The sequence below is a fragment of the Microcaecilia unicolor genome, chromosome 6, assembly GCF_901765095.1.
Source record: "Microcaecilia unicolor chromosome 6, aMicUni1.1, whole genome shotgun sequence".
Classification (NCBI taxonomy): domain Eukaryota; kingdom Metazoa; phylum Chordata; class Amphibia; order Gymnophiona; family Siphonopidae; genus Microcaecilia; species Microcaecilia unicolor.
In genome coordinates, this window is record NC_044036.1 from 120,447,208 (window position 1) to 120,461,183 (window position 13,976).

The following is a 13,976-nucleotide window of genomic DNA, read 5'->3' on the forward strand; positions in this document are numbered from 1 at the left end:
CACCCACGGAGTCGGCGCCAATGATCACCTATGCTTTAAAAAAAAAACGACCTGGAGGTTTCTTCATACATATAAAGGTCAGAGAATAGCTTATTAAGTCTCAGTGCTAGTTTTGCAGAAAATATTTGATAGAATTCTGCCATGAGTCCAGAGCTGGGGATCTTTGTCAGAGGAAGCGCTTTAATTCCCACTGCAAACTCAACTTCTGCAACTGGATCTGTCCAACCTCTTCACTTATATGAGGAAAGGATGTTCTAATCTTTTTGAGAAACTGAGGGGGTAATATTCAGCCTTCAGCAGTAAAGCAGCTTGTAAGCTGCTCACAGATGAAAGCTGAACGAATCTTGGATATTCAATGCTGGGGCATGTACTGTTTCTAGAACTGAATATCTAAGTACATAAGTAATGCCACACTGGGAAAAGACCAAGGGTCCATCGAGCCCAGCATCCTGTCCACGACAGCGGCCAATCCAGGCCAAGGGCACCTGGCAAGCTTCCCAAACGTATAAACATTCTATACATGTTATTCCTGGAATTGCGGATTTTTCCCAAATCCATTTAGTAGCGGTCTATGGACTTGTCCTTTAGGAAACCGTCTAACCTCTTTTTAAACTCTGCTAAGCTAACCGCCTTCACCACGTTCTCCGGCAATGAATTCCAGAGTTTAATTAAGCGTTGGGTGAAGAAACATTTTCTCCGATTTGTTTTAAATTTACTACACTGTAGTTTCATCGCATGCCCCCTAGTCCTAGTATTTTTGGAAAGCGTGAACAGACGCTTCACATCCACCTGTTCCACTCCACTCATTATTTTATATACCTCTATCATGTCTCCCCTCAGCTGTCTCTTCTCCAAGCTGAAAAACCCTAGCCTCCTTAGTCTTTCTTCATAGGGAAGTCGTCCCATCCCTGCTATTATTTTAGTCGCCCTTCGCTGCACCTTTTCCAATTCTACTATATCTTTCTTGAGATGCGGCGACCAGAATTGAACACAATACTCAAGGTGCGGTCGCACCATGGAGCGATACAATGGCATTATAACATCCTCACACCTGTTTTCCATACTTTTCCTAATAATACCCAACATTCTATTCACTTTCCTAGCCGCAGCAGCACACTGAGCAGAAGGTTTCAGTGTATTATCGACGATGACACCCAGATCCTTTTCTTGGTCCGTAACTCCTAACGTGGAGCCTTGCATGACATAGCTATAATTCAGGTTCTTTTTTCCCACATGCATCACCTTGCACTTGCTCACATTAAACGTCATCTGCCATTTAGCCGCCCAATCTCCCAGTCTCGTAAGGTCCTTCTGTAATTTTTCACAATCCTGTCGCGAGTTAACGACTTTGAATAACTTTGTGTCATCAGCAAATTTTATTACCTCACTAGTTACTCCCAACTCTATATCATTTATAAATATATTAAAAAGCAGCGGTCCTAGCACGGACCCCTGAGGAACCCCACTAACTACCCTTCTCCATTGTGAATACTGCCCATTTAACCCCACTCTCTGTTTCCTATCCCTGAAATTAACTGGCGGTGAACAAAAGCAGATCAGTCTCAGGAATATAAACTTCAAGCAACTTTATTAATGGAATAAAAAAACAAACAAACAAGCAAGCCTAACACTGGCTGTGTTTTGTCCAAGAAAGGACAATATCAGGGCTAGAGAGTACCAAGTGGTGTTCACAATAGATTAGAAAAACGTAAAAGAATCAGTGATATCTGAAAAATATAGCTTCTAACGAAAATAAAATTAATCAATCAACCAGGGAGGGATTCTGGACTGGTCTGATAAGACTAGGAAAGAAAGCTATCAGGCAAGACATAATTTTTCCGTCCATAGCATTCTATCAGGCCAATGGGATGTAGCAAAGCAGTGTCCCCAACTTAAGGCGGGACCAAAAGATTGAAACACTCAAAAACAAACAAACAAAAAAAAAGAGTAAACTGAAATAGCCTTAGCAATTCTTTCCAGTGGAACCCAGTAGAAAGAACCAAGAGCAATCAGAAGAACTCTAGAAAGACAAAGGGTATGGAAGAGAAGGAAGCAAGTCTTATGATAAGTAGGAATAATAGAAAATAGCATTGATAGACCATGGAAGAGATGTGTAAGCAAGAAACAAACCCAACTGGTGATTTGTCTTGAATGGGTCTTTCCAGGCAACAGCCTAACACCAAAGTACATCTATGAAAGGAATACTATAACTATAATAGACGTCCTGAAGGAGCTGAATATCCAGAGAAAAGAATATAAAAAGAAACCTATCAGGAGCTGAAAAACCATTGTCCTTCCCACAAGTTCTGGACTGGTCTGTTATTGATACCAAGGAAATTAACATTGGAAAGTTGGTCTAGAAATACACAATAGGGGTTGATATTCAAAATGATTTAACTGCCCAGAAACAGCTCCTGGCAGGTTAAAATGGCCTGTTCAGGGCTAACTGCTAATTTTCAGCAGCACTTAACCAGTCAGTGCTGCTAAAAATAACTGGGTAGCACCAAATTCAAAACAGTCTATTTTGGGGGTGTTTCAGGGGTGGAGTTGAGACTTGGCCTGTTAAGTGCTGATATTCAGCACTTAACCAGCCAGGTTAACCGCATAAATAGGATCGCATAAAAGTCAGTCCTATGTTTATGCGGTAACCCATAGCCAGTTAAGTGCTGAATATCGCACTTAACTGGCTATGCATTAACTGGCTCCACAAACTTGGAAATTCAATACCACTGCCCAGACGTGGCCCAGTATTGAATTTCCGGGTTTAATGCTGGTGGTAGTCTGCAAAACGCTGATCACTGCCAACTGAATAGAGAGTGGTAGATACTTGGAATGCCCTCCCGCGGGAGGTGGTGGAGACGAAAACGGTAACGGAATTCAAACATGCGTGGGATAAACATAAAGGAATCCTGTTCGGAAGAAATGGATCCTCAGAAGCTTGGCCGAGATTGGGTGACAGAACCGATGGGGGGAGGCGGGGATGGTGGTTGGGAGGTGGGGCTAGTGCTGGGCAAGACTTCTACGGTCTGTGCCCTGAAAATGGCAGATACAAATCAAGGTAAGGTATACACAAAAAGTAGCACATATGAGTTTATCTTGTTGGGCAGACTGGATGGACCATGCAGGTCTTTTTCTGCCGTCATCTACTATGTTACTATTACAACAGAACAGCAACAATTGCTCCCCGTATTCCCTCCCACCCAATGCTGGAGCTGGCCATAGAAAACATCCTCTGGCCTCCTCTGACTACTGCATTGAAAAACGATCCCCTGGGGTGGCTCTGTAATTCAGTACTGCTGACCCTGACAGGGAACTTCTCTCTCCACAAAGCAAAGGGAAGTCCCTTGAACTTTCGCCACCAATTGCTGCTGGTGCAGGCTGCATCAGAGAGCTCTCCTAAAGCCTCTCTTTGCTTCTTTTTTCTTTTGTGAAACTATTACATGCAGCAAAGCAGTGAGCCCCTTATTGAGACCACTGCAGATGAGGAAATCCCTCTAACTACGTACCCATCACTGACATTGGTCCCATAGACTTCCTGCCAGCCCCAGCCTCATCAAGTTCAGGCCCGCAGGTCGAGGCCTGGGGCTCTGACTCCCTCAGGTTTCACTTAATAGTCAGACACCAGCTCACCAAATCAAGGTCTGAAGGCTAGTATTGGGGTTCCCAGGGGAAAGGGGGGAGGACTCCACTTGTTCAATTAGGAGAAAGGCCCACAGTTGAGACACTTACTACCTACCCCTGGAAGCCAGGCCCAAAGAACTACCCTCATTCTGCTGCACATCTATCTATGCCAATCACAAACAGAAGTCAAGTTGCTCCACTGAAGGGAAAACACCAAGCAAGTAACAGTAGAGCAAGGGGACCTCTCGCAGATGGTGTTCAGAAATGTCTTTATTAAAACGTTCTTCTAAAACAACGACTCGTGTTTTGGCCTAACTGGCCTGCATCAAGGGTCTAGGAATTTATCATTCAATGCGTGTTCCTAGAGAAGTTGTCAAACAGCAAAATCTCCTGTCCTGAAGCCTCCGGGTAGTGGCGAGTGTCTGTGGAGAGGCTCTACTGTTACTTGCTTGGCACATCTATCTGTACCATCTGCTGGAGACAGAGAACTACTGACAATTTCCTGGGCTACATTCTCCTTATACTAGTAATGACATCACAGAAATGTCTGCAGGATAGGGAGAATACCCTGCTCATCTGGACTGGTCTAGCAGGATGGTAAAGAATGGTAGATTTCTGGACAATAATTCACAGATATTACTAAAGAGCATCTTCTTTTGGAAGGACACATTCTGTCACTTTGTCTCACCTTGGTCCTGGTATGATTGAAGACAAAATGATTTTTGAATTGTACAATCTGCTTCACAGATTAACGTCTTTAATAATCCCTGAATTTCTTTGATTCCGTACCGAACAGATTCGCACAGCATTCTTTTCAAGAATCCAGAATTAAAAATATTGCCAGACCTAAAACAAGGGTAGAAAACAGAAGTTCCTTTAGTAGTTTTACAGCATAAAGCAGCAGAATAAGGAAAGCCCCAAGAGCTCAGCAGTAAATATGCATCCTTCTATTAATGAACGCCCCTAGGTCTTTCTTTTAATGTCATCATTTTGGAGTAGCATTCTTACTTATGTTTTTACCTACCATTCTCACAACCCTCCTCCCTTACGTGTCTTCCCCTTCCCTACTTACCATTTCAAAGGCTTAACAGACTCCTTGATGTGATTCTTTCTCTTTTCTGATTGTAATATTACTTATCTGATAAGCTATTTAGTGGTTAGGGTGGTGGACTTTGGTTCTGGGGAACTGAGGAACTGAGTTCGATTCCCACTTCAGGCACAGGCAGCTCCTTGTGACTCTGGGCAAGTCACTTAACCCTCCATTGCCCCATGTAAGCCGCGTTGAGCCTGCCATGAGTGGGAAAGCGCGGGGTACAAATGTAACAAAAATTTAAAATAAAATAAAAAAATATACCCTCACCATATAGATTTTTATGGATAGATAGATAGATATAGATATGCATGTGTGTTTTAAAATGTGTAACCTAGGATTCCTCATGGTTCTCCTCTCCAATCCACACCTTCAAATTTATTTTATGTAAATGCCTAGATATTATTTTTAACTAGCGGCATATTAAACTGTGAATGTGAAATATGACTACTAGAATAGAATGTTAGGAGCCTGTTTACTAAACTGCAGTAAATTCTTACAATTACCACATGTTAGTTGCAGTAGTAAAGTTTTGCAGTTAAGTTTCTCATCTGGCAGTTTGATCCCCAGTGATAGTACCATAAGACTATCACTAGGGGTCAGAGATGCTATTTTAGACCAGGAAGCAGATAGGGCTCCTGTCCTTTACTAGTCACCAGTGTTTGGAGGTGGGCAATGTCAGCCGGTGGTAAGGCCAACCACATAGTAAGGAGGCGGTAAGTGCATCTGTGCTATTTGCAATGGTGACAGCTAACTGCGAGGTGCTGTCCACAACCATAAGCCCCTATTCTCTATGTGGCAATTGAAGTTTATGTCTGGCAAATGGATGCAGCTCCTATACAATGAAATTAATTTTCTACAGTTACTTCTCACTGTTCATAAATTCACACTTGTTGGCCATAATTATTTGGTCACCTGTTGCATATTCAACCCCACCCCCCCCCCCCCCCCAAAAAAAAAAAAATTCTTCCATTGTTTATTATAGAAGCCCCAACCACCACAGACTATAACCTAACTGCAATGGCTCTTTCAACCACTAAGGAGAAATTATATCTTACCTGTTGATTTTCTATTAGTCCCTTCAGACCAGTCCTGACGTGTCGGTCTGCCTTCTCCTGCCAGTAGATGGAGACTGAGAACTACGAACTAGTGACATCATCGTATAAAGTTTCCTGTGAATTCACTCACTAGCCAATATTTCGAAAAAGCAGATAAGAGACACAGTGTTTCCCCAAAAATCCCCGGGAACAAGAAAAAGTAAAAATACTTTGATCCAAACTGAACAAGGCCACAGTGACAATACAGGAACAACCCTCAACTGTAGCAACCAAGGTCCATTAATTACAACCTCCTTCACCTAGCTTAATACACTTCACTCCACATGGCAGGTTCTGGACCAGTCTGGAGGGACTAAAGGAAAGAAAATTAGCAGGTAAGATCTAATTTCTCTCTCCTTACAGACCAGCCCACAAATGGGAATTACCAAAGCAGTAAACTTCAAGGACAAAGACTAGACAGGCCAGTCCTCTAAATCCTAGCACCAAAGGCTGCATCTTCTGCTGCTTGCACATCTAAACTATAGTGATGCACAAAGGAATATAGGGATGACCACGTGGCCACTCTGCAAATATCCTGAGGGAGAATAAGGCTGTGCTCTACCCAAGATGAAGCCTGTCCCCTTGTACAATGTACCTTAAATTCCAAAGGAACTGAACAACCTTTAAGCAGGTAAGTGGATGCGATTGACTCCATCACTCAACAGGCCACAGTTGCCTTAGAGGTGGCCTCATCTTTCCTGTTTCCTCCAAACAGGACAAATAACCTGTCTGACCTCAGGAATGCTTCCATACTCCAACAGTGCAAGGCCCTTTTCTGTCTAGCCTATGAAGACGGTCCAAAACTTTGTGTTCAGAATTTCAGTGAAGCACCAGAAGAGAAATGGCCTGATTAAGATGAAAAGGAGACACTACCTTCAGGATAAAGAATGGAATTGGCCAAAGAACCATCTTCTCCCAAGACATGACCAAGAATGGTTCTCAACAAGATAAGGCCTGCAGCTGTAAAATCCTCCTCTCTGAACAGATAACCATAAGTAATGCACTTTTCAAAGATTTTTAAAGGTGGGATCCTGCAGGGACTCAACTGATGCATTTATCATCACAGAGAGGACCAGATTCAGATCCTATGGAGGTGCCACCAACCTCCTGGGAGGGTTCAACAACTTCATGCCTGTGATGAACCTAACCATATCGACATGGGATGCCAGATACTGACCCCATATCAAACCTCTATAGCACAATATGACCGCCATCAGTACATTCAGTGATGCCATAGCCAAACTTTTGTCCAAACCATCCTGCAGAAAATCTAAAATCACCACAACAGAGACCTCAAAGGTGGCACTTGACGCTGTTCACACTATTACAATACTGCATGAATAATTGTCACACCTTAACATACGCTAAGAAAGTCAAGGTGGTCTTTGAATGTGACAACATATCTTCTCTTCCACAATCACACCCTTTCAAGATCCAAGCCATAAGGCAAAATCGATCCATGTCTGGCATCTGAAATTGAACTTTACAGTAATAGGCCTTCTGCTGACTGCAGTTCTAGCTGCACATCTGCCTGTAATCTCATGATGTCTCCATATCAGAGCTTCCTTGCCGATCTGGCATCATTAGCACTATAGGACCCCAATGACCCTCTACCCTCTGAAGGACTCGATTCAGCTGTTGTCATGAAGGGAAGCTATATAACTCCTCCTGAGGCCACAACTGTATAAGTGTATTTACACCATTTGCTTGAGGTTCTTGCTTTTGATTGAAAACCCTGGGAACCTTGGCAATTTGTCCCACTGCCATAAGACCCATCACTGGCATCCCCCCCCCCCCCCCCCTCCATACTATGGCTTGGAAAACCTCACCCACCAAACTCCACTCTCCAGGATATGCCTGTTCAAGAAATCCACCTGCATAGTCTCCACTATGATGTAATGAACTGCTGGCTGACAGAGGTAGTAGTTTGCGTTCCGCCCAGGACATCAAAATCTCGAATGCTCATGCTAGTCCTTGGCACTTGGTGCCTTTCTGGCAATTGATATAAGCAACTGCCATGGCACTGTCCAACAACAAGCATGCCGCTGTGCCCTGTACCAACCTCTGCAAGGCCTCCAGTACCAAGCACATGGCTTTGGTCTCCAAGCGATTCATCAGCCATGAGGCCTCCTCCGTGGACCATCATCTCCGAGCCACCTTGTCCTGACAATGACCATCCCATCATTTGAGGCTGGTATCTGTTGTCACTAGCAGCCAGTCCAGCATCTTTAGATTCATTCTCCATCTCAGATTCAATGGCTGTAACTACCAAGACAGGCTTGCTCCTCACCTCCTCTCAGGGAGCAGCTCCTCCCAACATTGGTTCTGCAGTGACCAACAGAACAGTAGTGATCTCTGAAAAAGGTATATTTGTACTCTGGCTCAAGGTATCAACTCCAGAGCAGCCGCCATGGATTCCAAGACCTGAAGGTAATCCCAAGCTGTTGGCTTAAAATTCCAAAGTAGCTTCTGCATTTGATCATGTAACATCAACTACCTCTTTTGGGTCAAAAATACTTTGCCCTGCTGGGTATCAAATAAGGCTCCTATTTTCTGAGCCAGAACCAGTTTGCTCTTCACTGTGTTGACCACTCAGTCCAACTCTTCCAGAAGGCCTATCATCTGAGCAGTGACCTCCATGCTCTCTTGGTATGATTTTGTTCTTTTTAAACAGCTGTCCAAGTACAGATGTACTAACCCACCTACTCTCTTCAAAGCTGCTGCTATGACTATTATCACCTTGGAAAAGGTTCACGGAGCCACGGCCAGACCAAATAGCATTGCACAAAACTGGAAACGCTTTCCCAGGATTGTAAAATGCACTGTGTGAATGGGGATATGCAAGCACACCTTAATTAGATCCAGCAGCATGAGAAACTCTCCTTGCTGGACTGCTACTATGACAGATTGCATTCACATGTGAAATCAAGGAACTCTCAACACCGTTGACTTGTTTGAGATCCAATATGGGCTGAAAGGGCCCTTCCTACTTGAGTACTACAAAGTAAATGGAAAATTGACTCATTACTTGCGTCTCTAAAGGAACTGGTAACACTGCCTGGAATTGGATCAATTTTTCCAGAGTTTACTTGAGCACTGCTGCCTTTGTAGCCGACAGGCAAGGGATTCTACGAGCTGTTGGGGAGAGGTCAAGTGAACTTGGGAGCATAGCCATCTTGAACCACCTCAAGTATCCACTGATCTGAAATTTATTTATTTGGATTTATGCTGGAGAATAATGGTTTTCTATCATACATTTATGCAGATGACATTTCAGTTCTTATTCCATTTAACACCATCTCTGAGATTGATCCTTTTAGAGTTCAATATTGTATGGACTTGTTAGGGAGGTGGACGTTTCATCAAAATTAAAGGTTAACACTGACAAGACTACATTTTTGTGTATTGATGGTAAAACCAGATTCCATACCTAGTTTAGTCCAGGCATTATTACTTTCACAATTAGACTACTGTAATTTAGCTTATTTGGGATGTACCAAAGGGGATTACAAACAGTTCAAAATATGGTTGAATGTTTAATTTTTGGTTTGTCCAACTATGATAGTATTTCTTCTTTTTATGATTAACTTCAATGGTTGCCCATTGAGGCAAGGAATCTTTTTAAGTTGGCCTGCTTCTTATTTAAGACTCTGCATGATCAGCCTCCCTCTTTATCTTTATTCACATTTCCAGTATGCTATTTCTTCAAGACTTAGAAGATCAAATTATGTTTATCTGTTTTCTTTTCCTTCACTTAGAGGTAAGAAAAGATTAAGAATGTTGGAATTAACCCTGACATTTCAAGCTGCTAGACTTTGGAAGGAACTTGATAAAATTTTTTCATCCTCTCAACTCATATCTTGTATTTGGAAAAAAGTTAAAAGCTTTGTTATTTCAGAAGTTCAATCTAGGAAATATCTAATTTGAATAGATATCTTCTCAGAAGTTTGTTATCTGGCACTCTTGTTGTGTAATACACTTGGAACTGAAAGGTATTAGCGGAATATAAATCAGGTTATGTTATGTTATTTACCACCTTTTTTGAAGGAATTCACTGAAGGTGGTGAATGGCAAGAGTAAGTCCAACACAAGCAACAGACGATTACAAAGTAAAAATATTCAAATAACAATACAAAGTACAAAGATTATTTGGAGAAACCTCTTCAGACATTCTCCAATGGGGGAACCAGAGCGTGGGCCCACAAAACCTCATTATGCAGACCTAATACCTCCATCACTCTCTGTGGAGTCTCCTGTTACCATGAAAGGACTGGATTCAGGACCCAAAACTTACATGCTGAAAGTTGCTCACTCTGCTAGGCCTATACATTCTGGAATCCTGGAAATGACCCCTAGCTGACTGAATGTGTGCTAACCTCGATTGGTCCTCTAGGAGCTATGGTGTATTGAATTCTTTTAAATTCTTCACCACCTTCTTTAAATCCTCCACAAACAATAAATTATCCTTGGAAAAACTACTTACTACTACTACTTAACATTTCTAGAGCGCTACTAGGGTTATGCAGCGCTGTACAGTTTAAACAAAAAGGACAGTCCCTACTCAAAGGAGCTTACAATCTAAAGGATGAAATGTCAAGTTAGGGCAGTCTAGAATTCTTGAATAGAGGTATAGTGGTGGTTAGGTGCCACAGGCGACATTGAAGAGGTGGACTTTGAGCAAGGATTTGAAGATGGGCAGGGAGGGGGCCTGGCGTAAGGGCTCAGGGAGTTTATTCCAAGAATGGGGTGAGGAGTGGCAGAAAGGGCGAAGCCTGGAGTTGGCGGTGGTGGAGAAGGGTATTGAAAGGAGGGATTTGTCTTGAGAGCAGAGATTACGGATAGGAACGTAAGGGGAGATGAGGGTAAGAGGTAGGGAGAGGCTGCAGAAGCTACATTTGCTACTCAGCTCCCTCAACCACAAGAAACGGTGTGCTACCACATGAGTCATACCCTTGGCCAATGTCCAAATAAAGATGTAAAAAGTGCACAAGTATTGCCACACTGGGACAGACCAAAGATCCATCAAGCCCAGCATTCTGTTTCCAACATTGGACAATTCAGGTCACAAATACCTGGCAAGATCCTGAAAAAGTTCAATACATTTTATGCTGCTTATCCCAGAAATAAGCAGTGTATTGCCCCCAAATCAATTTAATAATGGTCTATGGACTTTTCCTTTAGGAAGCCGTCCAAACCTTTTTTTAAACCCTGCTAAGCTAACCACCTTTACCACATTCCCTGGCAACAAATTCCAGAGTTTAATTACACGTTCAGTGAAGAAACATTTTCTCTGATTCATATTAAATTTATTACTTTGTAGCTTAATCGCATGCCCCCTAGTCCTAGTATTTTTTAAAAGAGTAAACAAACGATTCACGTCTACCCGTTCCACTCCACTCATCATTTTATAGACCTCTATCATATCTCCCCTCAGCAGTCTTTTCTCCAAGCTGAAGAGCCCTAGCCGCTTCAGCCTTTCCTCATAGGGAAGTTGTCCCATTCCCTTTATCATTTTCGTCGCCCTTCTCTGTATCTTTCCCAATTCCACTATATATTTTTGGGGGGATGCAGTGACCACAATTGAACACAATATTTGAGGTGCGGTCGCACCATGGACCGATACAAAGGTATTATAACGTCCTCACTTTTGTTTTCCATTCCTTTCCTAATAATACCAAATATTCTATTTGCTTTCTTAGCTGCTGCCGCACACTGAGCAGAGGGTTTCAACGTATCATCAACAACGACGCCGAGATCCCTTTCTTGGTTGGTGACTCCTAACGTGGACCCTTGCATTACGTAGCTATATAGTTCGGGTTCCTCTTTCCAACATGCATCACTTTGCAGTTACTCTCATTAAACATCATCTGCCATTTAGACGTCCAGTCTCCCAGTCTCGTGAGGTCCTCTTGTAATTTTCACAATCCTCTTGCGATTTAACGACTTTGAATAACTTTGTGTCGTCAGCAAATTTAATTACCTCACTAGTTACTCCCATCTCTAGATCATTTATAAATACGTTAAAAAGCAGCGGTCCCAGCACAGACCCCTGGGGAACCCCACTAACTACCCTTCTCCATTGAGAATACTGACCATTTAACTCTACTCTTTGTTTTCTATCCTTTAACCAGTTCTTAATCCACAATAGGACACTACCTCCTACCCATGACTCTCCAATTTCTTCTGGAGTCTTTCATGAGGTACTTTGTCAAGAGCTTTTTGAAAATCCAGATACACAATATCAACCGGCTCACCTTTATCCACGTTTGGTCACCCCTTCAAAGAAATGCAATAGACTGGTGAGGCAAGATTTCCCTTCACTAAATTCATGTTAGCTTTGTCTCATTAATCCATGCTTTTGAATATGCTCTGTAATTTTATTCTTTATAATAGTCTCTACCATTCTGCCCGGCACCGACGTCAGGCTCACTTGGTCTATAATTTCCCGGGTCCCCTCTGGAACCTTTTTAAAATATCAGCAGTACATGGGCTACCCTCCAATCTTCCGGTACCATACTCTATTTTAAAGATAAATAGTTACGCCAGTTCGGTTTTTTTTTATTCTTCATTTATAATTTTTTATATACAACTCCAAAGCGAACTTTGTCAAGAAATATGCCATAATATTCCAAAGAAACGATATACTAAGGGAAACAATTTCCCATTTCCAACTTCTCATTTTTATGCAGTAGTCCACAAAAAGGGGAGACTGATACACAAATCCTTATAAGAGGATAAGGCTACTAAGCAGTGGCGTAGCCAGACTGCCAATTTTGGGTGGGCCTGAACCCAAAGTGGGTGGGCACAAATTTTTTCTCTACCCCCCTCCCCCAGCAAAATTTAGTCACACTTTTCAGTGAGCTTTCAGAGGCCAAAACCTCCTGCCTCAGGTCAGTATAATGCTGTTACGGTATCCTCTTCTGACCTAAGGAAGGAAGTATTGGTCTCTGAAACTTTATTAACACAGGTACCATATTACTTTATCCTAAATTAAAAATAAAATTATTTTCTTTACCTTTGTTGTATGGCCATTTACTTTTTCTCATTGTGTTGCTCCCAGTCTCTAGATTCCGCTTTCCTTCGTCTTTCTCTTGCCAGGGTTTCCTGTCCATTCATCACCTATGGCTTTTCATCTTTTCCTCACCCTTGTTCGCCACATGCCCCTTCCTCTTATTCTCCAGTCTTTCCCTACTCTGTCCTCTCCCTCTTTCTTTTGCATCCAGCGTCTCCTTTTTTTCCCTACCCTTCCATCCAGTGTCTTCCCTCTTTCTCTCCTTATCCTTCCACTCATCTACCCTCTCCCTGATCCTTCCATCTAGTGTCTCTATCTCCCCTCTCCTTCTATCCAGTGCCTATCTCTCTACCCTTTTCTGTTCAGTCTCCTCCCTCTCTCCACATCCTTCTAGTTTCTCCCCTTTCTCTCTGCATCCTTTCATCCATCTCACCTCTTTCTCTCCCTATCCTCCCATGTCCAGCAGCTCTCTTCCCTCTAGTCCCTTCTTCCTCTTCCTTCCTTGTCCAGCAGCTCTCCAGCCCCTTCCTCCTCTACCTCCCATGTCCAGCAGCCCTTTCCCTTCCATCCAATCCCCTCCTCCTCTCCATCTCATGTCCAGCAGCTCTCTCCCTTCCCTCTAGTCCCTTCTTCCTCCCTTGTCCAGCAGCTCTCCAGTCCCTTCCTCCTCTCCCTCCCATGTCCCAGCAGCTCTCCCTTCCCGTCAGTCCCTTCTTCCTCTCCCTCCCATGTCCCAGCAGCTTCTCCCTTCCCTCCAGTCCCTTCTTCCTCTCCCTCCTATATCCCAGCAGCTTCTCCCTTCCCTCCAGTCCCTTCTTCCTCTCCCTCCCATGTCCCAGCAGCTTCTCCCTTCCCTCCAGTCCCTTCTTCCTCTCCCTCCCATGTCCTAGCAGCTTCTCCCTTCCCTCCAGTCCCTTCTTCCTCTCCCTCCCATGTCCCAGCAGCTCTCTCTTCCTTCCCTTAAGTCCGTTCCTCCTCTCCCTCCTATGTCCCAGCAGCTCAGCCATTTCCCCCCCAGGCCAGCGAATCCACATCCTTCCCGCGCTGTCGCTGCCCTTTTGTCCCGCGGAGGCAGCGTTCAGCGTTTCCTTCCTGCCCTGTCTTCTCCCCAGGCTCCGCTGCATCGTCCCTGCAAGTGGAATCCTTTTCCTTTTCG

General features: G+C 43.4%; 1 protein-coding gene across 1 annotated transcript in view; it reads right to left on the bottom strand.

The window, feature by feature from the left end:
- TRMT1L (tRNA methyltransferase 1 like) overlaps window positions 1-13,976 on the bottom strand; it is a 283,269-nt gene that overhangs the window by 37,795 nt on the left and 231,498 nt on the right. Inside the window, 1 exon segment of the mRNA XM_030206540.1 lies at window positions 4,310-4,467. Within this exon segment, the coding sequence (XP_030062400.1) occupies window positions 4,310-4,467 (158 nt within the window).